The sequence below is a fragment of the Plodia interpunctella genome, chromosome 25, assembly GCF_027563975.2.
Source record: "Plodia interpunctella isolate USDA-ARS_2022_Savannah chromosome 25, ilPloInte3.2, whole genome shotgun sequence".
Lineage (NCBI taxonomy): Eukaryota > Metazoa > Arthropoda > Insecta > Lepidoptera > Pyralidae > Plodia > Plodia interpunctella.
Window position 1 is genome coordinate 1,376,152 of NC_071318.1, and position 27,561 is coordinate 1,403,712.

General features: G+C 35.5%; 4 protein-coding genes and 1 non-coding gene across 5 annotated transcripts in view; 3 read left to right on the forward strand and 2 right to left on the reverse strand.

Moving 5' to 3' along the window:
• Positions 1-341: 341 nt before the first annotated feature.
• On the reverse strand, positions 342-13,757 carry LOC128680831 (uncharacterized protein). Its single transcript, XM_053764272.2, has 12 exons — positions 13,471-13,757; positions 12,426-12,596; positions 11,683-11,781; positions 11,018-11,153; positions 9,387-9,962; positions 7,368-7,474; positions 6,844-7,008; positions 5,854-6,327; positions 5,453-5,559; positions 4,810-5,038; positions 4,178-4,273; positions 342-2,944 (listed from the first exon to the last, which is right to left on the reverse strand). The coding sequence occupies exons 1-12, from the start codon at positions 13,561-13,563 to the stop codon at positions 2,816-2,818; spliced, it is 2,382 nt and encodes a 793-aa protein (XP_053620247.1). The 5' UTR covers positions 13,564-13,757; the 3' UTR covers positions 342-2,815.
• Positions 5,276-5,394, reverse strand: LOC128680994 (5S ribosomal RNA). The gene has a single exon (XR_008405930.1). It is a non-coding gene; the product is annotated as a 5S ribosomal RNA (ribosomal RNA).
• A 602-nt stretch (positions 13,758-14,359) lies between the features above and the next one.
• Positions 14,360-27,561, forward strand: part of Tmhs (Tetraspan membrane protein in hair cell stereocilia) — a 33,838-nt gene continuing 20,636 nt past the window's right edge. Inside the window, exon 1 of the mRNA XM_053763967.2 lies at positions 14,360-14,971. Within this exon, the coding sequence (XP_053619942.1) occupies positions 14,569-14,971 (403 nt within the window). The 5' untranslated portion in view covers positions 14,360-14,568. The remainder of the gene's footprint in view (positions 14,972-27,561) is intronic.
• LOC128680670 (uncharacterized) lies at positions 18,713-27,538 on the forward strand. Its single transcript, XM_053763963.2, has 2 exons — positions 18,713-19,335; positions 25,472-27,538. The coding sequence occupies exons 1-2, from the start codon at positions 19,304-19,306 to the stop codon at positions 27,336-27,338; spliced, it is 1,899 nt and encodes a 632-aa protein (XP_053619938.1). The 5' UTR covers positions 18,713-19,303; the 3' UTR covers positions 27,339-27,538.
• Positions 19,482-20,501, forward strand: LOC128680673 (uncharacterized). Its single transcript, XM_053763966.1, has one exon. It carries the CDS (start codon positions 19,482-19,484, stop codon positions 20,499-20,501), a length of 1,020 nt encoding a protein of 339 aa, XP_053619941.1.

A 27,561-nucleotide genomic window follows, 5' to 3' on the forward strand; every position in this document is an offset into this window, starting at 1 on the left:
GTAACCTCAGTGGCGTAGTCCGCCAGCTAAATATCTGGAGGTCCTGCGTTCGATTCCCAGCGCGGGCAAATATTCATATGCACGCGTAATCACAAATATTTGTCTGCGTTTTAAATAGTATTTCTCATTTCAGAACGATCATGCAGACAAAAAATATTTTATTACATTTAAATTTAAATGTCGCAAGATTTATGTGGCCTTGGGTCTGTACCTCAACTGTGGGTCTCCGAAGACCTACTAGTGGGTCTTCTGGGGTTATTATTGTCTCCAAAGAACCACTTATATTTTGTCAATTTTATTTACTTATTCCTTTTATTTGTGATGCGTGCAGTAAATGTGATCTATAAATCAAAAGATATTTGTTTCAAAATTGCATTTATTTATAGTAATAATACTAAGCCCACATGAACAAAATAACAATTTAAAACAATACTAAGGAACATGTAAATTAACAATATTTGGAATATAATATAGCCGAATAATTACATGAGATCCGTTTATGAAATTACAAATATTTTTATAAATCTGTTTATTTTTAGCAAAACAATATTTTATATTATTTATCCCATATCATTACATTATTATAAAACAAAGTCCTCTGTCGCGTCTGTGTGTCTGTACGCGATAAAGTCAAAAACTATTGCACGGATTTTCATGTGGTTTTCACCAATGTACATACACATTGCGTGATTCCCATGGAAGGTTTATGTCAGTTCCACACTGTCGCCAAACTCAGACACATGCCAATGCGTGAACATTGCGTAATTTGTATGAGAGCTTTTATTTACCGCAACAAAAAACCGGCAATGTATACCGAATCCGCCAAAGTTTGGCTTAATAAGGTTGCTTCTCACTGTTATATATGCTGTACTACTAGAGATACGTTATCTGTGGTTACCAATGCATACACATTTTGTTTTTATCGTTTGGAAAACATATCTGTCAAACGTCATATATTTTCAAGACAAGACTTTATGCTCTATTCCTATTTATGAAACAGAATATACAAACAGCAATTTTATAGCTTCCTTCGTTTAAAATTTTTAACACATCTATAAAAATAAAAAAATGTCCATATGATAAACAAATTTCACGACAAATTTTTGAACTTGAAACAATTTTTGTACTATACTTATTATTACTAAAAAAAATAACTAGCCTTAATTAATTGTCGACTAGATAAACATCAAAATATACGTTAACTTTAATAATAAAATAAAAACCAATACAACACAATTTAAAATAATTTTAAATATATGTTTCTACCATGTACTAAATAAAAAAAATAATACTTAATTTAAAAGCGATAAGTATAAGTCACATTTCATACGAAAAGCGGTTAATAAAAACGATACGGTCGTCCATTAATCACGTGGGGCTCCAAAAGTGGCGGTTTCCGAAATACACGACATAATACAAGGGATGTGTTAATATATCCCATGCATTGATGTTTTCGTCAAACCCACGATTTGTAAACCGAAAGCGGTGTGTAGGTGTGATATTATTTTTATTCCCGTATTTATAAGTAATATTCTAAAAATTTTAAGATTATTTTTAACTACAATAAATCTTAAAATTTTTAGAACTATTGTTATCATTTATATGTTAGAGTATAGTAAAATAAACGTAAATTTTTAGTCTTAAAATACACACGTGAAAAAAACACGTGAATTATCGGATAGTCTTAAATCTCACCACGTGAATGAATGAATGAATGAATGCATCGTACGTATCACTAAAGTAGTGGGTCTTTGAATTAATGAATGGTTTTTATTGCATAATTGTGGTACATACAACGGTGGAAAAATCAGTAGTGTTTCACACCTTTAGTCATTTCTGACGTGCAAAAGACAATATTGTCATAATTGTAAACATAACGTGATTAATGACGGCCCTCTATCCACAAGAATATAATATTAATTTCGGGTTACACGGCACCCATTGTCAAACACATATAAAATTTAAAATAAGGTTTAGTCCAATCAGTTTATCATCATAAATAAGGGCCATGTCCCATTGCGCAGTCTAGCTGCGCTGCAACAACGCACCACGTTGTAGCTACGATGTGCTTCGATGTTTTCTATTGTTTCTTGACATTGACGTGTGTTGACGTACATCGAAACTTCATACAATTTCCGCGTTGTCATTCGACGGACGTCAAGTGACGGAGCGCGACTGAGTAATGGGGCACGGCTCTAAAGGCACCTAGGTATATAATTATTTAGTTCTTATTTGTGCCTCAGTTTGTATAGTTTACAATTCTCTATTTACTATTACCGATATAGGATATTCTCCTTAGCCGTAGACATGATTTCAATTCAATATTATTTTTGATTTTGTATGGAACAGCTTATCAAGTCGTTGACATTGTTTGACATTCAGAAAAAAATTACTGATTTGACTTGTGGTTAAATCGTTTATTGGCAAGAAATCAATTATTTGAAAAATGCATATTTTATGAGATTCTCTTATAGATTGGCCGGATTTTTTATAAAGTAATTGTGCAGTCCATTTTAGACCTTTCTCATTACATTAGAGATCTATGTATTTTAACTCCTACTGAATAGAATGAAACGGTGCAATCTATTGTCAACCTTACCCCAATAAATATAATGATCAACCCGGCACAATTTAACAGTCTGTATTTTAACTCTTATTGAATAGATGGAAATGGTGCAGTCAATTTTCAATCTTACCCCAATATATATAAAGATCAACTCGGCACAATTCAACTATCTGTATTTTAATATAATTGGGATTGAATAGAAGGAAATGGTGCAGTCAATTTTCAACCTTACCCCAATACATATAAAGATCAACCTGGCACAATCCAACTGTCATACACTTCTTGCCAATCAATATGCTTAAAGTATGGGTGTTTCTTAATCTCCTCTATGCCGTCTTTTCCTGCGCCGAGACGTTCAGATGGTTCATACGTTAGAAGCTGTTGACAAAATATATTAAATATACATTACAATGAATGTACCGTCAACAGTTCATTAACCTCGACGACCTCGGTGGCGCAGTGGTAAAGTGCTTGCCACTGAACCGAGAGGTCCCGGGTTCGATCCCCGGTCGGGTCATGATGGACAATGATCTTTTTCTGATTGACCCGGGTCTTGGATGTTAATCTAACTACGTATTTGTTATTAAATATAGTATCGTTGTGTTACTATACATTACATCTGTTGTGCTGTTGACTGTACCTACATATTTATAATTAATAAGTTATACAGGGTTACTGGTATCAAAGGCAAAACCACCTAAAGACTACTTAGGTACATCAAAACAAGCAACTTTTATTCTACGACTTTTCTTGATTCGTAGTTTTTTTTTTCATATAAAAAAATACAATCTAATTTGCGATTCTACACATCTTAACTCTATGTAATAGCCAAGCAACACGAGACAGTACAGGGGCGTTATGTAGCGGAATCGAACATAGAGTTAACGCTTTATAGAGACGACATTAAAACTAAAAAAAATGATATTTATTACGTTTAGAGAAAAGTCGTAGAACAAGAGATGTTAGTCTCTATGTACCTTATGCGCCTTTGGAAGGTTATGCGTTAGATATCAGTAATAGTAGTTTTAAATGACCATCACTTGCTTCCCGAAGGAAAAATCATGAGGAAACCTGCAAACTGGTTAACAGTATAAGTTCACTAGGTTAGGTTAGGTTTAAAGAACTTTATTCTCATAAAGAAATTACATTCCACTTAAAATGAGATGAGTAGGGTACATTAAAAAATATTTACAAATCACAAATTAATTATATGGTCTGATGTGTAGTCTAAGTTTTTTCTTAAATACATTTATGCTCATACTTGTTCTAAGTGTGTTGTGTATGTCATAACTTACATAAATATAAATAAATACTTGCTGTTAGATGCAGTAGGTAGTCGCAAGTCATGTCAGATGCCTTTAGGCGACTTGGAACAAATTGAAACTAGTATTTGCAAAAACACTCTAGAAAAAAAAATAAAGAACTAGCGGCCCGCCCCGGCTACGCTCGGGTAAAACCGTAATAAAAAAGTAGCCTATGTCACTCCTGAAGGTTTCGTCTATCTTTGTGCCGAATTTCAACAAAATCGGTCCAGTAGTTTTCGAGTTACCTCATTGCAAACAAAAACACAAATCTTTTCTCTTTATAATATGAGTATGGATAAATAAATACCTGCGTAAGTAAAGACTCCACTTCAACAGACAAACCATCTGGCAACTGCAGTATAGTGTGACTCGTGAATATACTGTTGTGGTAGTGGGACAGCGGCTGAAACAACAATATGGGTTACGAGCTGTTTCCCGCGGCTTCGCCCGCGTTAATTTTCCACGGGAACAGTTTTTTTTTCCAGAGTGAAAAGTACCCCATGTCCTCCTTCATACTATGAACTACATGTATGTATGTAAAATTTCAAGAAGATTGGTCGAGTTGATTGAGCTTGAAGAGGTAACAAATAAACTTACTTTCGTATTTATAATATTAGTTAGGATTTACACTCGGCACTGCGTTTACGTTACAATCGCCAGTTTATCAATATTTTTTATCTGGAGAAACTAAAATGGCCATTAATTAATTCGTATACAGCAAATTGGTACAACATTGTATAATGGTAAACTATAATATTTTCTTTAAAAAAAATCCTTTACAAGATTTTTAGTTACGGTAATAAAAGAAAGAAACTATCACCGAACTCTGCATAATTCTACGAGTGCTTTTATTTACAACAATAGAAAACCAGCAATGTATGCCGAACTGCAAAAGGACCGCGATAATGTGACATGAGTTTTAATAAAAATCGAACTTACCACTCCACACAGCAACTCATACATTATAGCGCCGAAGCTCCAAAAATCGCACACTTTATCAAATTCATTTCCACCATCCACTATACTATTGACATATAGTTCTGGCGCTATGTACATATTGACATTACATAGTTTGGGCAATGTCATCTCTAAGCCCGGGTAAGATATGAAGTAAGTTAGCAGGATCTGACCTCTGTCGCCCAGTAGGATGTTTGAGGGATTTAAATCTCTGAAATAGAAAAAAAAATAATGAAAACATTGGGAAATGCGCTAAACTTTTTTTTTTTGTTCTTCATTGTGACAATCAAACTACTTGAGTTAAAGCTTAATGTCAAGTTCTATTGTTATTTGACGATAGTTACATCATTAAAAACATTTCATTTGACAAAGCTATCATACGAATAAAAAAAAATCATGTCTAGGATTTGTGAATAAAAAATAAATTAAAGACTAAAAAATGCAAAAAAGCCAACATCACGTGGTGTTCCCAGGCGGTCACCCATCCAAGTACTGACCACGCCCGACGTTGCTTAACTTCGGTGATCGGACGAGAACCGGTGTTTTCAACGTGGTATGGACGTTGGCGATTGAGATGACGAAATATTCAAATCAATTCTGCATACGCAAATCGAACTTTTTTTACCTGCAAATGACCCCCGAGTTGTGTAAACTCTCCAAAGCTGTCAAAATTTCCGCCCCCCACTTGCATACTGCCGACGGTGGCAACACGTCCACAGGGTGGGGGGACAACTGAAAAAAAAGAGATTTGTTATTCGTTTTTATTAACTTTTTACAAAATACATATGAAGATGAGAGAGAGAGACGCCAGCGCAAGTACATTTTGATACAATTTCACTGATATAAAGACAATTTATTCACGAAAAGCCTAATCGCTAGTCTTCTAATATCTAATAAAATCGTTTATCAAGTGTAGCATAATCTCCTGTGGTACATTTTAAATCCTTAATTTTTTAAAATTTATATAAAGTGGCGCAAGTGAACGGGACCACCCCATACAGTATTTAACTTTAGATAAATTCTTACCCTATTAATAGTCGCAGTCTCAACCCTGTTATTATCCAGCTCATTCTTCTCCAATACTTTAAGCTCGCTCAACACTCTGTCCACATTCTTCAACAACTTCTTCGAATTCACCACCAAATCGTTCACGGAAACATCTACATTGTCCAACGAATCAATGTTCACTTCGACACTATCATTATTATTATCACTATCACTTTCTATAACTGTTTTCTCTTTGGGAAACACATTTTCTAAATTTAACACCCTTTTTGGTGTGTTCGGAATAGATTTAGCATATTTTTTTATATAATCGAGTAATTTTTCGCCCGGTGCATAAGACAATATTAAGAATATTAAGTTATCTGTTTCAATGTATGCATGTAGGGGCACCATGTATGGTATGACCGTGGTAAGGATAGGTTGCCGCGTTTCATTTGGCCGTTGGTGAAAGTACTCGTCGAATTCTGTCAAATTGTTTGGTACTTTTTGGATCACCTGAAAAGTGAAATAGACAAATATATAATCTATATACAAAATAACAAATTTTCACTTTTTACATAATATAACAAGATTTGACTTATTATTAGTAGATAACATGACAGATTTTTGCATACCCATAGTCGGTAAAACTAAGCAATTTTTACAGCAATTTGTATTAGGTACTATAAAATCTATCTAAAATAATTTTTTCTTAGAGTTATTGACGAAATGTTGAATAATATTAAATAAAATGCTGATTGATTGAGGGATGACAATGGAATTAAAATTTATCTTTCGTTCTCAGCCGTTGAGCTTCGGAGCCTAGAATCAGTTTTCCTATATTTTCGCCTTCACTTCGCACGGTCGTCGTTATTCCTAGTTGTCACACCATTGGCACGCATATCATCCTTGACGACATCAAGCCAGCATTTCCTGGGTTTGCCCCTTCAACCAGGACCAAACTGGTACAGCATAATAATTTCTCTTTCTCACACTTTTAGTATATTATAGAAAGAGAGAGACTATGCCTACCTTCATAGCATAACAACTCTGATCAGCCTTATGCAACACAAGCATTATACTCGACCCCAGTATAGCTAACACTTGGTACAACGCCAGATCTTCGTATTTGCGTTTGAGCATAGATATTGGAATGGAGCAATGCAGGCGAGGGTTTTCGTCTCGCTCTGGTAATATCTGAAAGGAGGTAAAACAATGTTTAAATTTAAATGTGTAAAATATTATAAAGTTTGTTTAAAAGTAATTTTCAAAACATTAGATCGAAATTTTACGGCAATAGTGTTTTGTTAGATTTTTTTATTTTGTTTTGTTCACGGGTCCACACCAAGTGTGTTGAGAAACGTGATGTGACACAACCATTTGCATTGCACATTATTACCATAATAATATAATTTGTCTGCTATTTCGACTCAAAACTAGTACCATAACGTACTGTCAAGATACCCTAAATGGATCTTATGCCCAGGTAGTAGAGGCGAGTATTCAATGAATATGAGTAGATTGATGTGCTGCTGACTGGAATATTGTAAACTTACACGTTGTTCCGTATCGCACAAGTGGTTTTTGTAAATCTCTTCGGCGTACGATATGTATTTGTTTGTTTTCTTTTTTATAAGCGCCCTCCTCTGAGGATCTGTGTCGTCTAGAATAAGAAAACATATTATTAAGTTGGCTGGAGGAGATTGCTTAGGAATAAGCCCGCCATTGGTCTATACGTATCCATTTTATTAAATATTAAAGATATTTTGCCTTGTATTATAATATAACATTTTTACACCTATTATTGAGGGTTAATAATTTATCTAGGACCGTAGTGTGGATAACAATGAGATGAAAAAATTCTGAAATCTAAAAAGTCTGTATAAACACTTTTTATTCAAAAATTTAAGGCCACGCGTGCTCCACGCCTAGCATATTCTCATCAAATTTTAAAAAAATGTGGTGATGGCGCTAGTGTCCTAATCAAATCTACTGGACTGATTTTTATGAAATTCGGTACACGGGTAGAATATAACCTAAAATAACACAGGGTATATTTTCTCCCGAATTTCCCACGGGAGCGAAACCCCAGGGCGCAGCTAATACTCTATAAACGTACGATTAATTACGAGAAGGTACGTAATAAAATGTATTAAGTGAAAAAGCATTTCATCTCGACCAGAAAAATATTAGAAAGACAGATAAATATACAATAGGTATTTTAACTAAAGTTCTTAAAATTTCGATAACATATAAATAAAACGGAAAACAGATAAATTTTCTCACATTTGCACTTCACATTTTCAATATCATTGTTGTGGATATAGTCACACAAGTACAAGAAAGCCATTCTCGAAAGTTCCTCGAACTGTGTTAACTATTCTAATTTAATTTACTGAATAAATACCATAATTGCTTCGTTTGACAACAAACAAAAGTTATCCTCTATACTAATATTTCTGTACATTGAAAACAGTTGGCTAAAAAAGTGACCGCTTGCGCATTGAATAAAATAAATCGATATGTTATCACTATCAGTCGTTATCTTGTCAAACAAATCGCATGAAATTAATACAGGTGTTTATTTTATGTGCTGTAATTTTTTTAACAAGTTTTTTACAATGAATTGGGTGGATATGGTACCTTGGTAAATCCTTTACGCGAAGTTTCTAGTTAATACTGACATTTATTAAATGGGTGCTCATAAGTAGGGGGGCTGCCATGAAACATAAAACATGTAGCACGTCATTGCGTCTACACGTTTTCTCTTTCTTTTACACAATGCGTACACGATATGTGAAAAAGAGACAGCATGTTGACGTTATTGCTTGTACATTGGGGGCCTTCTGGTTGTCGTGTCCATTACAGCGGACACGACTGACTACTACTGTTAAGAAGCGCTAATATTATAAACTAAAATAAACTTAATATTAATAAGAAATTCACATTAAAAATCTACCTAAGACACCGTAACTTACTACCACTTCATATGTACCTATATAGGTATTTTGAACATCCTGTACATACAAATTCTACTACATGTCCGTTCAACAAATTCCCAATTGTGTCATGAAATCATTCGACTGACATGCAGACAGATAAGAGAAAATTAAAATTGATATCAATCTGTGATTGGACATGGAATTATATGTACATATTATTGATTACTGTTTGAAATATTAAGTAAATCATAATTTGAGCAAAGAAGTCTTCATAATTCCACAACCGACCTACAGTCAAATTTCGAATGCCACTATAAATTAAAAAATAATAATACATATACACTACAGTCTACAGTCTTTTATATTTTGTGACAACCCTGACTTTAATGTTGCCGCTGGCGGCTGTTTCGACTTTTGCAACGACGTCGAACATCTATATGAATCTTATGAAACTGTGTTAATTCCTTGTAATAATATTTTTTTTTGTATGACAAATTTTCTGTAATCTAGCATTTTATACCCTTATTCCACATATATCTATTGAAATTTTAATTTCAAACTTCCTCCCTGCCAAATATGTAAATTGTTCTATTTCCTAAAAGTTTAAGTATAAAATAAATAAAAAAATCTTACTTTGTACTCCAATAAGCATCTTCTCAATGCCAGACTTGTAACACTCAAAAGCTCTTTGATAATCACCCAGATCTTCACATCTTGCCGCTAAATTCAACATGTAACCGGCCTCAAACACATAACTATCTTCTGTCTTTGTCTTACTCTCAAAGTTGGAGAGAGACAACACACTTCTCTTACTATACAAAGACACTCGCGAACTACTTCGCCTTGAATCACTTTCACAGGCAGAACTTAACGAATTCGTGTCCGAATCTGGAACTTTCGCGGGCATGGTGTGGTAATCTTCGAATTTCGAAGTCGAAGGAGCGTCAAAATTAATTAAATCTGGCAACACAGATTTATTTTTCACAAGCGGCTTACTTTTCTCGACGGCCAGTTTGTTTAGTTCGTCGAATAAATCGCTGTCAATGCTATCGAGTGAGTTTATCGATGCAAAACTGTTTGATTTGGATATTTTTGGTGTTGTCTTTATTTCAACGTCGGCTGCTTCGTATATTGGTATTCGGGATATGCTGTCTATTTCATCTGTGGTCTGAGGACTGTCATCTAGAAGGTTGCTGGGTTGTGATTGTGCTGAAAGCATATGATTGTGGTCAATGTTATGTGCAATTTGTTTTCAACGGTAATGTTTTTGATGGAAATGACGATACGAGTGTAATTAATTAAATAATAATAATAAAAGTGGTATATGTAAAAATACACATATAAGAAAATTGATAACATATTAAGTCACTTGGTCGACTGGAAGAAATCCCTTTCTGAGATAAGTCCACTTTTGTACACGTCTCTTTTTTTTAATGCCTTTGTATTATCGTTGTGCAATAAAGAGTTTACAAACAAACAAAAAAATCTTATATATCTTATATAGTAGACAACTTGCAATTTGTATTTTTATGGAATAAATTAACTAATTTAATTAATTTTGAAGGACTTTAGTTTTCTATTATACAATCTAGTCAGTTCACAAAATCTAAACCTGTGTACAGATTTTTAAAATAGAATTGATAAAAATGTTATGGTGGCGCTAGTGTGCGTGTTGGCTCAGCAAGCTCAACATTGCCAACAATCAAATTGACTACAGTATAAGAAGCAATAAGTAGTAGCAAAATATTCTAGGACACAAATTCAAATTCAAATCATTTATTCAGAAATTAGACCTTCACAGGCACTACTGGCATTTCGGAACGACCACTGCTGAGAAGAAATGCCGAAAGAAACTCATTTGAACAGTGTTGGTCCCTATCATGCCAGATCGGCTCACCATTATTGTTTCTTACAATGTTTTTTTTTTCTAATAATATATAAAAGTACATAATGTACATAGTCAAAAGGTATATCAAAACAGGTTATGATTGTGATCCGAGTGCTGATTATAATACATAGATAGATGTGAAACACAATTAACTTACATGAACACAAACGCAACGTGCATGTGATAACTACTCCTGGTGTTGCAGGCGTGCATAGGTTGCGGTGACCACTTACCATTAAGTGGGCCGCATGCCTGTTAGGTAGTATAATAGGCCTTCCCAGGCGAACAGTGTCATCTAATAAACGCTTCAACTGCGCGTTCTAGACTTGTTAGTTTCTACCGCGAGTCGACGGTAGCGCCATCTTTTGATATATACCTGTGTGAGTAGGGCTCCTGGAGTCGTCCTCATCTGTGGGGTACTCCAAATGCGGCGTCTCCTCTAATGGCAGGTGCAGCGACGACCTGATCGTGGCGATCACGCTGCCCGGCGCTGACGGCTCCGGATAACCCGTCTAGAAATATAATGCCTGCTATATATTATCGCGAAACATTTGACGGATTCGGCATATATTTCTGGTTTTCCACCGCGGTAAATAAAAGCTCTCATCCAACCTACGCGTTGTTTATTCATGCGCGTCGGCATATGTTCGGTAATAGCGTGTAGCTAGCATAGTACAGTCTGCCACAGAGTAATCTGACCCAATAAGAGATGGTGTTCAGAGGGAGGTCAGATTTCTCTGTGGCAGACTGTACCACTGTTTAATGAGATTTATACAGTTGTTCAACCGGCTTGCTAAAGGCGAAATAGTCGCTAGCGTTGACGATGCAGTCAGGATTGTCACAAAATAAAATTAGGCGTTACCGACTTATTTTCAATTTTGTGTAACCTGTAATCCTTTACGAACACAAGACAACATACATACAAGATGTAGTGGCAATCCTTAATCGTTAAACAAATTACTTTTTGCTGTCACTGTCACAAGATATACAGATACAGTATCATATCTATAACTGCTTCCAAATAAAATGGTAAAGTTATACCTCTAGAAAGTTGATGCAGTCTGTACTCGTGAACAAAAGTTGATGTTCAGCTATGAATTCTAGCAACACCTTGATTGACTTGGCTCTTTCTTCTATCACCTGATGGACAATAAATAAATAAATAATAAATAAATATATTAGGACAAATCACACAGAATGAGCTAGCCCCAAAGTAAGTTCGAGACTTGTGTTATGGGATACTAACTCAACGATACTATATTTTATAACAAATACATATATAAATAAACATCCAAGACCCGGACCAATCAGAAAAAGATCATTTTCCATCATGACCTGACCGGGGATCGAACCCGGGACCTCTCGGTTCAGTGGCTAGAACCTTACCACTGCGCCACCGAGGTCGTCAAAAAAAAGCGGATGTAAATTAAAAAGTACTCAATTATAAAGCGAAAGTGAGTTTGTTTATTGTCTTGTTACCCCTCTCTACTTCCCATGTTTTAGGGAGAAACAGGGAAAAAAGCATACGCAGTCGCGTGCAAAAGCTAGTTAATGTATTAAGGTCATAGCACACTTGAGGCAAGATGACCTTCATTGTAAATTAGCTTTTGAAGTGTCCTCTGTGACATACTTTACATTGACAACAAATTTGCGAACTGGTTGCAAATTTTATGTTGTCAATGTAACATATGCCTTCAGAGGACACTTTAAAGCTCACTTTTGATGAACGTCATTTGACGGGGTAGTAGAGGTGCATACAAATAAATAAATTTATAAACATTAACCTGTTGTTGAAATCGCTTGAAGTAGTTGCTTGTAGGTAGCTCAGGAACTGTTCCTCTCAAGTGCAGCCCGGCGTGGAGCACTTTCATGCTCTTGTGTAGCTGCTGCACATCGCTGAACCGCTTCCAGACTGACACCACCGTCACTGCTTCTGGAGACTCTATTGGGAATATCTGTAACAATGTTTGTAGGTTCCAAAGTATTTTTTGCTTTTTTTTGTATTTTTAATCTGAGATCAGTCAAACACTTTTAGCAAATCTGTTGTGAGATTTGAGTTTAGCAATAAGGTTGCTTTCCAGTGGTTGGTAGCTGTTTAGATTAGAATCTGGAGGTATGGACCTGTATGTTATATCACTTTAGTCTCTAGTGTAGCATAGTGCAATCTTGATAAAAAATATAAATAAAATTAAAATATGAATACAAAAATGCCTAATAACACCTAATCTAAAATATCTGTTTAAACTCTCCAAAAGTAATTTTGATAAAAAGATCAAAACTGAAGAAACATTTATATTTAAGTAGTACTGGAACAAACTCAGAGAAAATTGTCACTGCACCTTTGGTCAACAGTTTTAAGAAAAGATTACATAAAATCTCCTAAAATTGATTGATTTGGAAAATTAAATCTGATTGTGCAACAGTGTGAGTCATAGTCTTATGGCATATTTTGCAGAATGTAAAATATTGTAATGGTCGTTAAAAACATTATATATGGAAATATTTAGATTAAAAGTAAATCATTAGCGTAAATACAAGGAGAAAAGATATATTTACATTAGTCATAAAAATCTCAAGGCATATCTAATAAGAACCAATTATTTCACAAGAAGTTGTGTAAAGAGAAATACGTAGAAATTTAATTTAAATGCTAATTAAGCTGTAAAATTGAATTAAATTCAGCCTAATTAATTAAAATATTAGGTAGGTATGTGAAAGCAGATAGGTACTTTTATATCATCTTATAGCTATTAGTTCCATCTAATTAGTTTCCAGGGCACAGAAAACCTAATTCCAATGCTGTTTATCGAAGATTTTGAAACTACTTACAACAGAAGTTATCTTGTAAATGGTAAAACCATTTTGGTGTCTCGATGTTTCATCTACAGAGAACCGGCGAACCCACTTATCCCTTGCAGACATATCTACTATTTTACAAAACTCTATAACTCATAAATACTAAACCAGATGAAGAAAATATTTCGGAGAAACGTATCATAATGCTTTTCAATTATATATAATTCGCGGAAATATGGATATTCACCACACCACCACTAAAACATTCACTTCACAACTTTTTATAGTTTGTTGACGTTTCTCTCCTCATCGTCAACACAAAGTAATGCCACTATTTTGTAAAGCTACTAATGGCATACATCTTGTATGGGAACAATATACTTCATAAAAAGTTCGGATTGTAATGTTAAATTTCCACACTTTTTACGCAGCATTTTTTACAAATAAAATTAATTTGTGTATATATTTTTTAAATAAATAAAATACTTGTAAATAGTTATGTATATAAATTTATTACATCAATAAATACTATACTAAAAAAAATTAAGTCATGACTTATTTAATGTATTGCATTGTTTCATCAATAGATGGCAATACTTGTCACAAAAATTTAATCCAAAGCAAAGTGCAACATTCCTTTTGCTAGATGTCACTAGTTGTATGTATATTAAGTTATTGAAAAGTTAACTTAGTCCTGTGACTTAGTTTTCCGTGATGTTTATTTTCGTTATTTACTGGGCTTATTTTTCTGAAAATATGTTAACTTGTTGAACATTATCATGAAGTTTTCTTCTTGATTTGTTGCTGTTCTTTAAGACATTACAACGGGGAAATTCTTTCTCGGAAAGACGTAGCGTAGGCAATAGGTCAACTTGTGGCTTCATTACTTATCCCCTCCGCCCCGCACTCAACCGAATGGCGCGCCGTGAGAGGTTGTGTTGAGTCGTTTGTGTCGTGTTTCTAGTGTCCTCGGATATTTGCCACAATACTTGTCCCTCAAGACATGAATAGAATTTTATCTCGTCGTGGTTTATAGCGAACATATTACAAGTTTTAAAAAAAATGTGTCGTTGATAACTAGTGCAGTGCGAAGTGATCGAAAAAGTACAAAATCAACCGGATATCAACAAGATGGGTTCAAAAATCGAATACGTGGATTCGTCACATTTATACGCGACGAATTACGTTCGAAATTCGAAAGCTATTGGAGTTCTTTGGGCGATATTCACAATTTGCTATGCGATTATCGCCGTTGTTGCGTTCGTGACTCCAGAATGGATTGGCGATTTGGAGACTGAATATCCGAGGAAATTTGGCTTGTGGCAAGTGTGTCGTGCTGAGGATGCATTGGAGGACTGTAAAGGGAGACTGGATGACTTTATGTCGATAAATGGGCTGGTGTTCAAAATTGCGACTGTGTTAGTAGGTGTAGCGGTTGCCCTGGCTCTGTTTACAATATGTGCGATGCTGTTGTTTTTCTTTTGTCAATCGACGACCGTGTTCCACATCTGCGGCTGGCTGCAGCTTTTGTCTGGTGAGTAAGCTGGTTTCAATCCATACCTATTTTAGCACAAGTTATTCTCTGATATTTATAAATGCTTGCTTGTTTCGTAAGACGGAAGTAAACAATATTTTTAGTCCAGATTTTTTATGATCCTAACGTAGCTAAGAATTTTGTAAATAAAATATAGATATGTAATACCTACTAGAAAACTTATAAGTTTCCGAGAAGGCGTAAGATCATGCTCCTACTAATTTAAAAATCCATTTTTACTTATTTTTACTCCTCACACCTCACCGAATCACATCGGAACTTCCGATTCCTATGTGATTCGGAAGCAGATTCTGGAAAACAACGGATATCTGGAAAATCCTGAATCGACTCGTCACCGTCGTGATCAGGCCTACTCCCCATCCCTAGTGCTAATGAAAAGCAATCGAAAGTTCTAATAATAAAGGCGGATTCGGTATACATTGCTTATTTTTCATTGCGGTAAATAAAAGCACTCAATACAAACTACTCACGCATTCGCATCGGCACCTGTCATCATAGTTCGGCTAGAGTCTAGTAGGTAGGTACATAAATATTTCAATCAATAATTTTAAACTACCATTCCATAGGTACCTAAGTAGGTACTTTGCAACAGATAAGTTTAAATGTAAACATTTCGATTTGATTTCGAGAGCACAAAGGACCTTACAAAGGCCAACCGAAGCGAAAGTTAAAATATCGGCCTTGTTAACTCCAAAGCTTTAGAATAACAATGATAATAGCTTACTATAATAATGTTACGGGTGGCGTGTGGTTCCGCCCTAGAATAATACCACTCCTTATCCTCCTGTGGATGCGGTACGAGGCCACTAAGTGACACGCCGGCTAGGCAACAATAGCATTCCCAAGAAGAGTTGACGTCAGATACAATTTAGGGTTATAATTTTTTTTTTTGTTTTTTTTTACGCTGATCCGCTTCACAACCGCGATCGCCACCGGGAACATGCAGAGATGAGAGAGAGAGAGAGAGATAAAATATATTATTATGGGTGTAATATGCAAGCAGGTGCAATTCCGTACAATGTGCAACTGGGATGACATTTAGGATAATACCTATAGGATGGATAGATATACTATGTAGGTACCTATTATGGCTGCTACAAGTTTGCTGTTTCTTTTCATTAACAACGCAAATAATTGCGGGATAATCCGAAGTTATTTAGAATTTATATAAATTCAAAATAAATTCGGCTTATCCCGTTCCAAGCAGTAGATGTAAATGGTACAGTTACCGTCGAGTTGAATCACATCTTTTTCCATGTGCCAAAAACAAAAATTTATATAGGTAATTTATATATTGGTACGACAGTGGGCATACACAAGTGACGCCACAAAGGTTAATTAGGAGAACAAAAAATACTACATGTTATAACTATAAATAAAATTAAATATAATAAATAAAATTGATCAAATAAAGTGTAATTTTAGTATCGTGTTTCATTATTGATGCATTTATACATTAGCATTAAATTATTTTCCATACAGGCAACACTAGGCAACTACCCTATTCCTTTGATAGGTACACTCTTCAGATTGTTACGAAACAAACGGTGCAAATGCTGTTTGAATGGTTCATGTAGATAACAAAGTATGTATGTATAGATACATATAGTAAGTATGTACCTATGTTAGGTTGGCTGAGCAAAAACAAAAAGCTATCACATAATAATTACGCCCTCATCCGTAAACATTTTGTGTATTCTAATTTTGTTACAGATCTATTTCTATTTCGGATATCCGATTTCGATTCCGGTTAGGTAGGTAACTAATGAAAAATAAAAAATACAACTAATGTATAGATTAGTTCTATGATAGATTAGGTAGATAACTATGTATAGATTAGTTCTCTCTATGATAGATTAGGTAGGTAACTATGTATAGATTAGTTCTCTCTATGATAGATTAGGTAGGTAACTATGTATAGATTAGTTCTCTCTATGATAGGTAGGTAACTATGTATAGATTAGTTCTCTCTATGATAGATTAGGTAGGTAACTATGTATAGATTAGTTCTCTCTATGATAGATTAGGTAGGTAACTATGTATAGATTAGTTCTCTCTATGATAGATTAGGTAGGTAACTAGGTATAGATTAGTTCTCTCTATGATAGGTAGGTAACTATGTATAGATTAGTTCTCTCTATGATAGGTAGGTAACTATGTATAGATTAGTTCTCTCTATGATAGATTAGGTAGGTAACTATGTATAGATTAGTTCTCTCTGTGATAGATTAGGTAGGTAACTATGTATAGATTAGTTCTCTCTATGATAGATTAGGTAGGTAACTATGTATAGATTAGTTCTCTCTATGATAGATTAGGTAGGTAACTATGTATAGATTAGTTCTCTCTATGATAGATTTTTATGAGCTAAAATATGTACATACTTGATGACTAGCGGCAACTTAGCTATTCTTAGCTTAGCTAGATTTATGTTTTTATAGGTATTTGTGGCTAGGGTAAAACTATTAGTTAAAAGAAATATAAAACCATAATAAAAAATGTTACTCCTGCAGATTTCGTCTGTCTTTGTAAGTACCAAATTTCATTAAATTTGATCCTGTAATTTTTGAGTTTATTCATCCTTACATTTACATACCTACCTATTATAAAACAAATTCCACTGCCGCGTCTGTCTGTGTGTCTGTTCGCGATAAATTCAAAAACTGATGCATGGATTTTCATGCGGTTTTCACCAATAGATAGTGTGATTCCTGAGGAAGGTTTCGGTGTATAATTTATTATGGTTTTACACGTGCGAAGCCGGGACGGGCCGCTAGTCACAAATAAAAAACCAAATCATTTTTTATTTATAATATTAGTATGGATAATTTGTTTTATCACCCTGGTGTCTTCACCAGGGGCACCTTTTATTCAATAGTAAATGTTGCCCGGGGCTTCGCTCCCGTGGGAGATTTGAGATAAAATATAGCCTATAGTAATCTTGGATAATATATCTTTCTAATGGTGAAAGAATTTTTGAAATCGGTTCAGTAGTTTCGGAGATTATATACCTACCCGCCTCAAACATACAAACTCACAAACGCTTACCTCTTTATAATAATAGTTTAAAAAGATTACAGAAAAGTCACTAGATAACGCTGGATATATACACGGAAAAATCACCGTGTATATACAAAACTCTTGCGTTACTGACTGACTGACAGACAACGCACAGCCAAAACTAGGTACTGGGCGTAGAAAGCTGAAATTTGGTGCGCCTTGTACACTGTCCTAGGAATCTATCCTAGGACATTGTAGGGGCGCACTAAGAAGAGATTTCCTGATATTCCCACGGGAAACGGATTTTTACTCGCATACGAAGTTGTGGGAAAAAGCTAGTACACAATAATGAATTACTAGATATAATGACTATGTATAAGTGCTTACGCAAAACATGTAAATTTAGTAAAATTGACAACAAAACGTTAACGGAAATAATGGTAGCTTTCTCTCACTTTTCCTTTTCACACCGCTTTTCTAAGTACGGAACCTGTAGGGTCAAGCGCGAACACAGACTTAATAAAGGTACATAACACTAACAGGATGTGCGTCTTTGTAAAGCTGTGATTACAGACGGACACACTAATTTAGGAAAATAAACTAAGTAAAATAACCCCAATAAATATTGGAAGAAAACGATAAAAAATTGGCTTGTCTATAATTTTTTAAGCTGGCCTATAAATTACCCTACACGTACTGTTATACTATACATATGCACCCTTTAGTGCTTACATCACTCACAGACTGCTGCATCAGCAGATTCGGTTGCGACGTTAGTCGCTAGTCCATTCCTTTCAGCCAGTCGAAATCGAGCTCCTTTCCATGCTAGACGGTTGCCTCAAATCAATTAATTCTTTTTTTTAAAAACCTATTTCCTCAACACCGTATAACATTTGGTGGCAGCGGTAAAGGGATTTAGAAAAATAAAATCCCCGGTTCGCCTCTTTCACGTAAAATTCAAGTATATAAATTCACGCGTGTATGTGTTTGTGTTCAACTTCGAGTTCTGCTTCGGCCCTCATAGTCGTCGTCTTCAAGAAAGCAGTCCACCTGGGGCCCATTGTTGGGCATCGCCGATATTCAACGTGCTCCAACCGGCCTCAAACCACCTGCCAGGTTACCCACTGTCACGCGATATTGACGCTGTGACCGGTATACCATTGAAGCGACAACTAGTGATTCATTATCACATACACGGTATCCTCATCACTGTATCCAGATCTAAGCGCACCTCCTATCGACATCGAGATTTCACCGTATCGACGACGTCACGCCGTGCCTGTATTTTGTTGTGTCTACGCGACCAGCGACATGCTCGCCCTTATCACGTTTCCTGCATTCCTGTGAGTGACTTTTTATTCATACTTATTCTATTGGTCATTGCTACTCTGTACTCGTGTTTTTTTTTAACAAACGAATTCTTGTCATAATTGTATAATTTTATTATTATTATTATTCTTTTATATTCACATTTTGTTACTCATTTAAAATGGCCGAAGGTCGTTCAACCAGCCCGAAACCCGAAATCTCTGTCACAGACACAGAGGAAGATACCCAGGGCCAATTACATCCAGGCCCCTCCACTAGATCTAGTAAAAAGAAAGCGGCTGTAATTCCCAAATCCGAAATTGAATTATCCACTTTGCTTAAATTTATAAAGCCATTTGATGGTTGTAGAGAAAAGTTAAATTCATTTTTAGTAAATTGTAATAATGCTTATGAAATAGCCTCGGACACACAAAAAGATATTCTCTTTAAATACATACTCTGTCAGTTACAAGGCAAAGCAGAGACCGCCTGTTCCATTAAAGAATTTACTAATTGGCATCAGCTTAAAGAGTTCCTCAAAACGCAGTTCAGCGAGAGGAAACATTACGCTCATCTCCTCACCGAATTACAGGAATGCAAACAACAAGTCACTGAAACTGTCAGTCAGTATGCTTTAAGAATAGAGACTTGCTTATCTCATTTACTTACCGAAATTTCCATCTCACACGGCCATAAAAGTAGAGAAATGATTGGACGTAGTGCCGCGATGGAGGAATTAGCCCTCCATCATTTCCAAATGGGGCTAACGCCTCGAATATCTAATTTTGTTAGGAGTAAATCCGTTAAAACTTTAAACGAAGCAATTAATATCGCAATTTCTGAAGAAAGAATCCAACAATCTTTATCTAAACACTCAGCCCCGTCTAGCAATCAACAATCTCGTCAGTTTATACGTCGTAACCAAAATCCATCTTCATTCAAAAACAATCCTATTACTCCTCGCCCTAATAATAATAATTCCATCCTTGTCTGCCGATATTGCAAAAATCCAGGTCATACTATAGAAAAATGCCGAAAAAGGGAATTTAATAATAATCGCTTCAAAAATCCTGATCAAAACTATACAAGGCAACCCCGTGTTCATTTCATCTCCGATGAAACTTCGGAAACTAACGATGATTTTCTTACCAATCCTGAGGGCGGTTATGACACCGTAGACTCTAATCAAAAAAACGAGTAAACATCTCGTCCCAGTGTCGTGCGGGATTATATAATTTTAAAACCGGCACTATCAATTATAATTCATCTACTAAATCCTCTGTATCCACTGTATCTATGCAGCAACCCAAGGTTGATCTGCCCAAATCTACTAAATCCTCTGTATCCACTGTATCTATGCAGTAGCCCAAGGTTGATCTGCCCAAATCTACTAAATCCTCTGTATCCACTGTATCTATGCAGCAACCCAAGGTTGATCTGCCCAAATCTACTAAATCCTCTGTATCCACTGTATCTATGCAGCAGCCCAAGGTTGATCTGCCCAAATCTACTAAATCCTCTGTATCCACTGTATCTATGCAGCAACCCAAGGTTGATCTGCCTAAATCTACTAGATCCTCTGTATCCACTGTATCCATGCAACAACTCAAGGTTGATTTGACCAAGCCTACTAGATCCTCTGTATCCACTGTATCCATGCAACAACCCAAGGTTGATCTGCCTAAATCTACTAGATCCTCTGTATCCACTGTATCCATGCAACAACTCAAGGTTGATTTGCCCAAGCCTACTAGATCCTCTGTATCCGCTGTATCCATGCAACAACCCAAGGTTGATCTGCCTAAATCTACTAGATCCTCTGTATCCACTGTATCCATGCAACAACCCAAGGTTAATTTACCCAAGCCTACTAGATCCTCTGTATCCACCGCATCCATGCAACAATCCAAAGTTGACTTATCCAAATCTACTAAATCCTCTGAATCCGCTGCATCCGTACAACTTAAAACTACTAGTTCTCTAGATCCTTCAAAACCCAAAGTTTATAATATTTCAAATATTCCATCTAAAACCTTATTACCTCATGTTCTAATAAAGTCCTCTGTCTCTGATATCCCATTATCTCTGCTAGTAGACTCAGGATCATCTGTAAGTCTATTGAAACATTCTTGCATTATGAAACATCCCAAACTCACAAAAGACATAATTCAGTTAAAGGGTATAGACCCAACTGATAACCCTGTCTGCACTCAAGGTCACTTTTTGCTAAAACTGCAACTTCCTAAATTCGACATATCCCATAAATTCCATGTAACTGATATACCTGACTTACCCTACGATGGAATAATGGGCTCAGATTTCCTTAATGCACACAATTGTAACATAAATTATAATAACAATATCCTTTACATTAGAAACACATCCATTAGACTACACTTTCATGAGCCTGCCTATATAATACCTCCTAGAACGGAAACTATTATCGAATGCTCTGTATCAAATCCTGAGGTAAAAGAAGGATTAGTCCTCGATCAGAAACTTTCTGAAACTTTACTAGTAGCTAATTGTATAGTCCATGTAAAAGAAAATAATAGAATAAATATATCCATTGCTAATACATCCGAAGAACCCGTAACTGTCAAATCCAACCTAAACTTAAAACTCGATCCCTTTAATCCCAAAGTCCTGTCAGAACATTCAAATGAATGCATAAATCATATAAATCTTACTACTAATAGTTTCAAAAGAACACAAGAAGTGTTAAAACAAGTCCGCACTTTTCATCTTAATAAAGAAGAAAAGGACAATCTTCTACAATTATGTTCCGACTTTTCTGATATATTTCATCTCCCAGGAGAGATCCTAACTCATACCAACGCTCTCAAGCATGAAATCAAAACAACTACCGACAATCCCATACACACAAAATCCTACAGATTCCCCGAAGTCCATAAAGCCGAAGTCCACAATCAGATAAATAAAATGTTAGAACAAAATATCATAGAACCCTCTGATTCCCCCTGGTCATCACCCATATGGGTTGTTCCAAAGAAACTAGATGCCTCTAATGTACAAAAATGGAGAGTTGTAATCGACTACCGTAAACTTAATGATATCACTATAGGTGATACTTACCCTATACCTCAAATCACTGAAATTTTAGATCAACTTGGCAATAGTAAATACTTCTCTACTTTAGATCTGTCATCCGGTTTTCACCAAATCCAATTAAATGAAGCAGATAAATCAAAAACTGCCTTCACAATTCCTGAAGGACACTTCCAATTCACAAGAATGCCATTTGGGCTCAAAAATGCCCCTTCAACATTCCAAAGACTCATGAATTCTGTACTGTCGGGCCTCCAAGGTACCCGCTGTTTTGTCTACCTTGATGATATAGTCTGCTATGGGTATGACCTTAAATCCAGCATCCAAAATCTGACAGAAATCTTCCAAAGAATCCGTAACTTTAACCTCAAACTTCAGCCGGACAAGTGCGAATTCCTCAGACGAGAAGTTTGTTATTTAGGACACGTAATCACAGAGCAAGGTGTAAAACCTAACCCTGAAAAGGTCAAAGCCGTAACTTCTTTTCCAATTCCAAATAATCCCAAGGACGTGAAATCTTTTCTTGGCCTAGTTTCCTACTATCGTCGTTTCATCCCCGATTTCTCTAAAAAGGCAAAAGCTCTTACTAATCTTTTAAAGAAGGATGTACCCTTTAAGTGGGAAAATCAGCAACAACTTGCTTTTGACACACTCAAGGAAGAACTTACCTCTGCACCTCTCCTGATATACCCAGATTTTACCAAACCTTTTATTCTTACCTGTGACGCATCTAATCATGCCGTCGGCGCTGTACTCTCTCAAGGACCTGTGGGAAAGGACCAACCTATAGCTTTTGCCTCACGCACACTCAATAAGAGTGAATCCAACTACAGCACAACCGAAAAAGAGCTGTTAGCCATAATATATGGATGTAAGACATTCCGCCCTTATATATATGGGTATAAATTTATCATCGTCACAGACCACAGACCCTTGAAATGGCTATTTAATCATAAAGATCCAAGTAGTAAACTCCAAAGATGGAGATTAAAATTAGAGGAATATGACTACGACATAATATATCGCAAAGGTAAACTAAATTCAGCTGCTGATGCCCTCTCTCGATATCCTGTCAATCCTATCTATCCAAAAAATCATACCAACCTGAACCCTAATAATGATGAAATTCCTGACGATGACCTACAAAACCTTCTAATATCTCCTTCCAGCCTAGAAGCCGATCTAGCTGATCCTGAAATAAATAACGAATTACTAGATTATTTGAATGATATATTAGACAATGAATCTCCTGGAAAACAACCAGAACCACAACTTTCATCAAATCAAGAAAACCCCGAAATCTTACCTTCTTCTGTCCAGTCTGCACCTGAAAGTCCTCCTCTAGTACCTGAAAACTTACTTTCTGATCGAACTGCACCTGAAACTCCACCTTTAATACCCGAAGATTCACCTTCTTCTAACCAGACTACACCTGAAACTTCATCTATACAGTTCGGATCAGATGAAACCTATAATACTTTCCTAAAAGCATCCAAAAATGTACACGACACTCTTATTATAGAACATAATGAAAATCTACTTAAAACCACACAAAACCTTATTATTATACCTACCTCCATAGACTTGGATGAGTCTATGCCTTACATTCAGGAAATCATTAATAGTTGTTCAGAACCCGATCGGAGTAATTTCTTAAAACATGAAAGGTCATTATTTACCTCTCTACCTCTCACTATTAGAAATAAGACTTACCTTTTCTCATTCACAAAAGTTCACCATTTTGACGACTTGTCCTACCCGGATATATTTAAATCCATAAAATATGTGCGGGACGAGATTATAATGACATACCCTACTATAAACGAAGTTAGCATAGCAGATTTTAGGAATCCCTTCGATAGACACTCCTTCGTAAAAATCTATAATATTCTCAGCTATCTTTTTGACGGAACCAATATTAAAATCCATATATATCATAATGATATCATATATCCTTCTTTAAATGAAATTCCTAAAATTTTAAAAGAGAACCATGACATCCCTATCGCCGGACACTTAGGATCTTCTAGAATGCTAAACCGTATAAATGATAGATATTATTGGAAAAACATGCGAAGTGACATAGAGAACTACGTAAAAAACTGTACATCCTGTCAAATAAACAAAGCCTTACGCAAAACAAACAGAGCTCCCATGATAATAACTTCCACTTCTACGTCACCATTCGAAAGATTGTCCATTGATATTGTAGGTCCTTTACCTGAATCCGGAACAGCCAAACTTAAATTCATTCTAACTATGCAAGACGATCTTACGAAATTCTCGCTAGCATATCCTCTTCGTAGTACTACTGCAGAAGAATCCTGCGAATGCCTGCTCCATTTTATTTCATTATTCGGAATTCCTAAACATATACTCACTGACCAAGGCACCAACTTCACCGCAGACTTATTCAAGAAAACCTGCGAATTTCTAAAAATAAAACAGTTGTGGTCCAGCCCTTATCATCCCCAAACACAAGGCGCCTTGGAAAGGTCACATTCTACTCTCAAAGAGTATTTAAAGTCATATGCCAATGAAAATCAAGACAACTGGCCCCGTTATGTCTACACAGCCATGTTAGCATATAATACCGCCGTACACTCTACCACACACTATTCACCTTACGAACTATTATTCGGGCACAAACCTCGCATTCCAGACTCCGTTTATGGTGACGCCTCTAGTGTTACTTACCCCGAATACGTAAAAATGTTGCAACATCGCCTAAGGCATTCTCGAAATAAAGCCTTAGCGCTCATACAAAAATCTAAAATTAGTTCTAAGACTTATTATGACAATCGTACTCGCCCAATAGAATACAAGGTTGGCGACTATGTATTACTTAAAAATCATCTTAGATTACGTAAAGCCTTATCACCTCTCTGGAAAGGCCCATATAAAATCGTCAAAGTCCATGGTAACCACACTTTATCATTGTTAATAAATAAAAGGCATGTAAAACATCACTTTGATGAGGTGAAACCTGTGGAAACTCACGAAGTTTAAATTAGGTTTAGGTATACGTTTATATTTTAGTTACTAATATAGATAGGCACTAGGTCATACAGGTAAAACTAAGTAAAGTCTCTTTCCTTACAGCATACTGGCCCAAGGTCATCCGGAATTTATTCATCAAATCAACGTGAGCTCCGGAATTTACTTTGACCCTATCGGTGAACTTAAAATCCGTATGAGTCATTTAGACGTGGTCACCCCACTCGATATCTCGCACATTGAACCCCACTTGCAAAATATAAACTCAGTATTAGGTACAACACGCTACATATGTAACCAAATTAGATTAGAAAAATCATATAATTTACAATGTAATAACCTGTTAGAACCCTTAACAATAAGATATCATGACATTGTCTCTGAATATTCCACTATTTCGCACTTAGTAAATAAAAGATCTAGAAGAGGAGCCTGGATAGGTGCCGTTGGTTCTCTCTCCAAAATCGTGTTTGGGACCCTTGATGAAAATGACGCCATAAAATATGACAATGCCATTCGAAATGTTCAAGATAACGAAAAAAGACTGAGCTCATTAATAAAAGATAATATCCTAATAACATCTGAAGTTTTGACAAATTTTAATAAAACATTACAAAGTATACAACTTAATGAGGTCAGCCTTAATCTAGTTATCGATAATTTCTCTTCAACATTAAAAAATATTACTTTAATTTCAAACGAATTAGTTGTAAAGACGAATATAGATTTTATACTCAATAGTTTAGAAGCATCTATACTCACCTTATCATTCCACCTCGAAGACATAACAAACGCTATTATTTTTAGTAGTCAAAACATCCTGCACCCGGCCGTATTACCGCCCACGCACTTATACCAAGAAATTGTCAATAATTACAGATACTTACCTGTAGACCTTAAGTTACCTGTAAGCTTAACATTAAGTAACATACATATTATTACAAATGTATCCAGTGTAGTGTGTTATAGTATAGGCAACAAGATTATTTTTGTTCTGAAAATACCTCTAGTGTCCCCTAAAGATTATAGTTTGTATCATAACATAGCATTGCCAACTCCTCATATTAAAGATAAACCTAATACTTTTAGTTTCATAAGACCTAGTAGTAAATATATAGCAATGACCATAGACAAATCCGAATATTGTAACCTTGATTCGTTAAAGGAATGCATAACGATAAGCCCGCGCGAGTACATCTGTGACGTTATGACAGTGTTCCCGTCCAGTGTTAACCCCTGTTGTGAAAGTGAGTTATTGTCCAATACAATAAGTGTTCTCCCCGTGCAATGTAAAACAGACTTCTTTTATGGATACGTAGATTTATGGCAACCACTCGATAATAATAATTGGCTATATGTACAATCTAAAAGCAGTAAACTTTACATTGAATGTCCTAAAGAAAAACTTGTTGATATTAACATTATCGGAACAGGAATTTTAACTATCCCTAATAACTGTATGGCCCACTGTAAAAGTACAAAATTGATACCTAAATTTGATAATGTAAAAATAAATGTTGATATTGTTCACTCTAACTTCAACTTAATTTATGATTCTTGTTGCACTTTAGATAAGTTTAATAAAATAATAAGTAATGAGCCTCCCCTTAAGTTGCATAATATAAATCTAGATTCATTCACATTAGAAACAAAATCTAAACTAAATTCCATTGCTAAAGAAACAGATAAAATTCTAAATGAACATCAAATTATTAAATACGAGACTCATTACTCAATTATTACTATAGTTATAATTTGTGTAATCTTAATCTTTTGTATAACCAAACTTATTATGTATATTAAATCGCGCAACTGTCTATCCCGTCGCCTTCCCGATACTATTCCTCCAATCCCTGCAGTTTCTCCAACTGATCAGATTCCAATTGCAGAGAATATTACTCCCGCTAAATTCAGTAAACCTTGTTCCGTTAAGGAAAATATACCATCTCCCAGTATAAGAATTAATGTTTAACCCTAAGTGGTTTTCCTCTTTACAATTCTTCCTAAACATAGTTTCAACCCTATGTTTAGTCTACCCCAAGGAGGTGTTATACTATACATATGCACCCTTTAGTGCTTACATCACTCACAGACTGCTGCATCAGCAGATTCGGTTGCGACGTTAGTCGCTAGTCCATTCCTTTCAGCCAGTCGAAATCGAGCTCCTTTCCATGCTAGACGGTTGCCTCAAATCA

Coding starts and splice junctions, on each gene's coding strand:
- LOC128680673 (XM_053763966.1), top strand. CDS start 19,482: ATGGCCGAAGGTCGTTCAACCAGCCCGAAACCCGAAATCTCTGTCACA.
- LOC128680670 (XM_053763963.2), top strand. CDS start 19,304: ATGCTCGCCCTTATCACGTTTCCTGCATTCCT. Junction 19,336..25,471: donor ATCACGTTTCCTGCATTCCT/GTGAGTGACTTT, acceptor CTTTCCTTACAG/CATACTGGCCCAAGGTCATC.
- LOC128680831 (XM_053764272.2), bottom strand. CDS start 13,563: ATGTCTGCAAGGGATAAGTGGGTTCGCCGGTTCTCTGTAGATGAAACA. Junction 12,597..13,470: donor TTTACAAGATAACTTCTGTT/GTAAGTAGTTTC, acceptor ACATTGTTACAG/ATATTCCCAATAGAGTCTCC. Junction 7,009..7,367: donor TGTGCGATACGGAACAACGT/GTAAGTTTACAA, acceptor ACCTCCTTTCAG/ATATTACCAGAGCGAGACGA.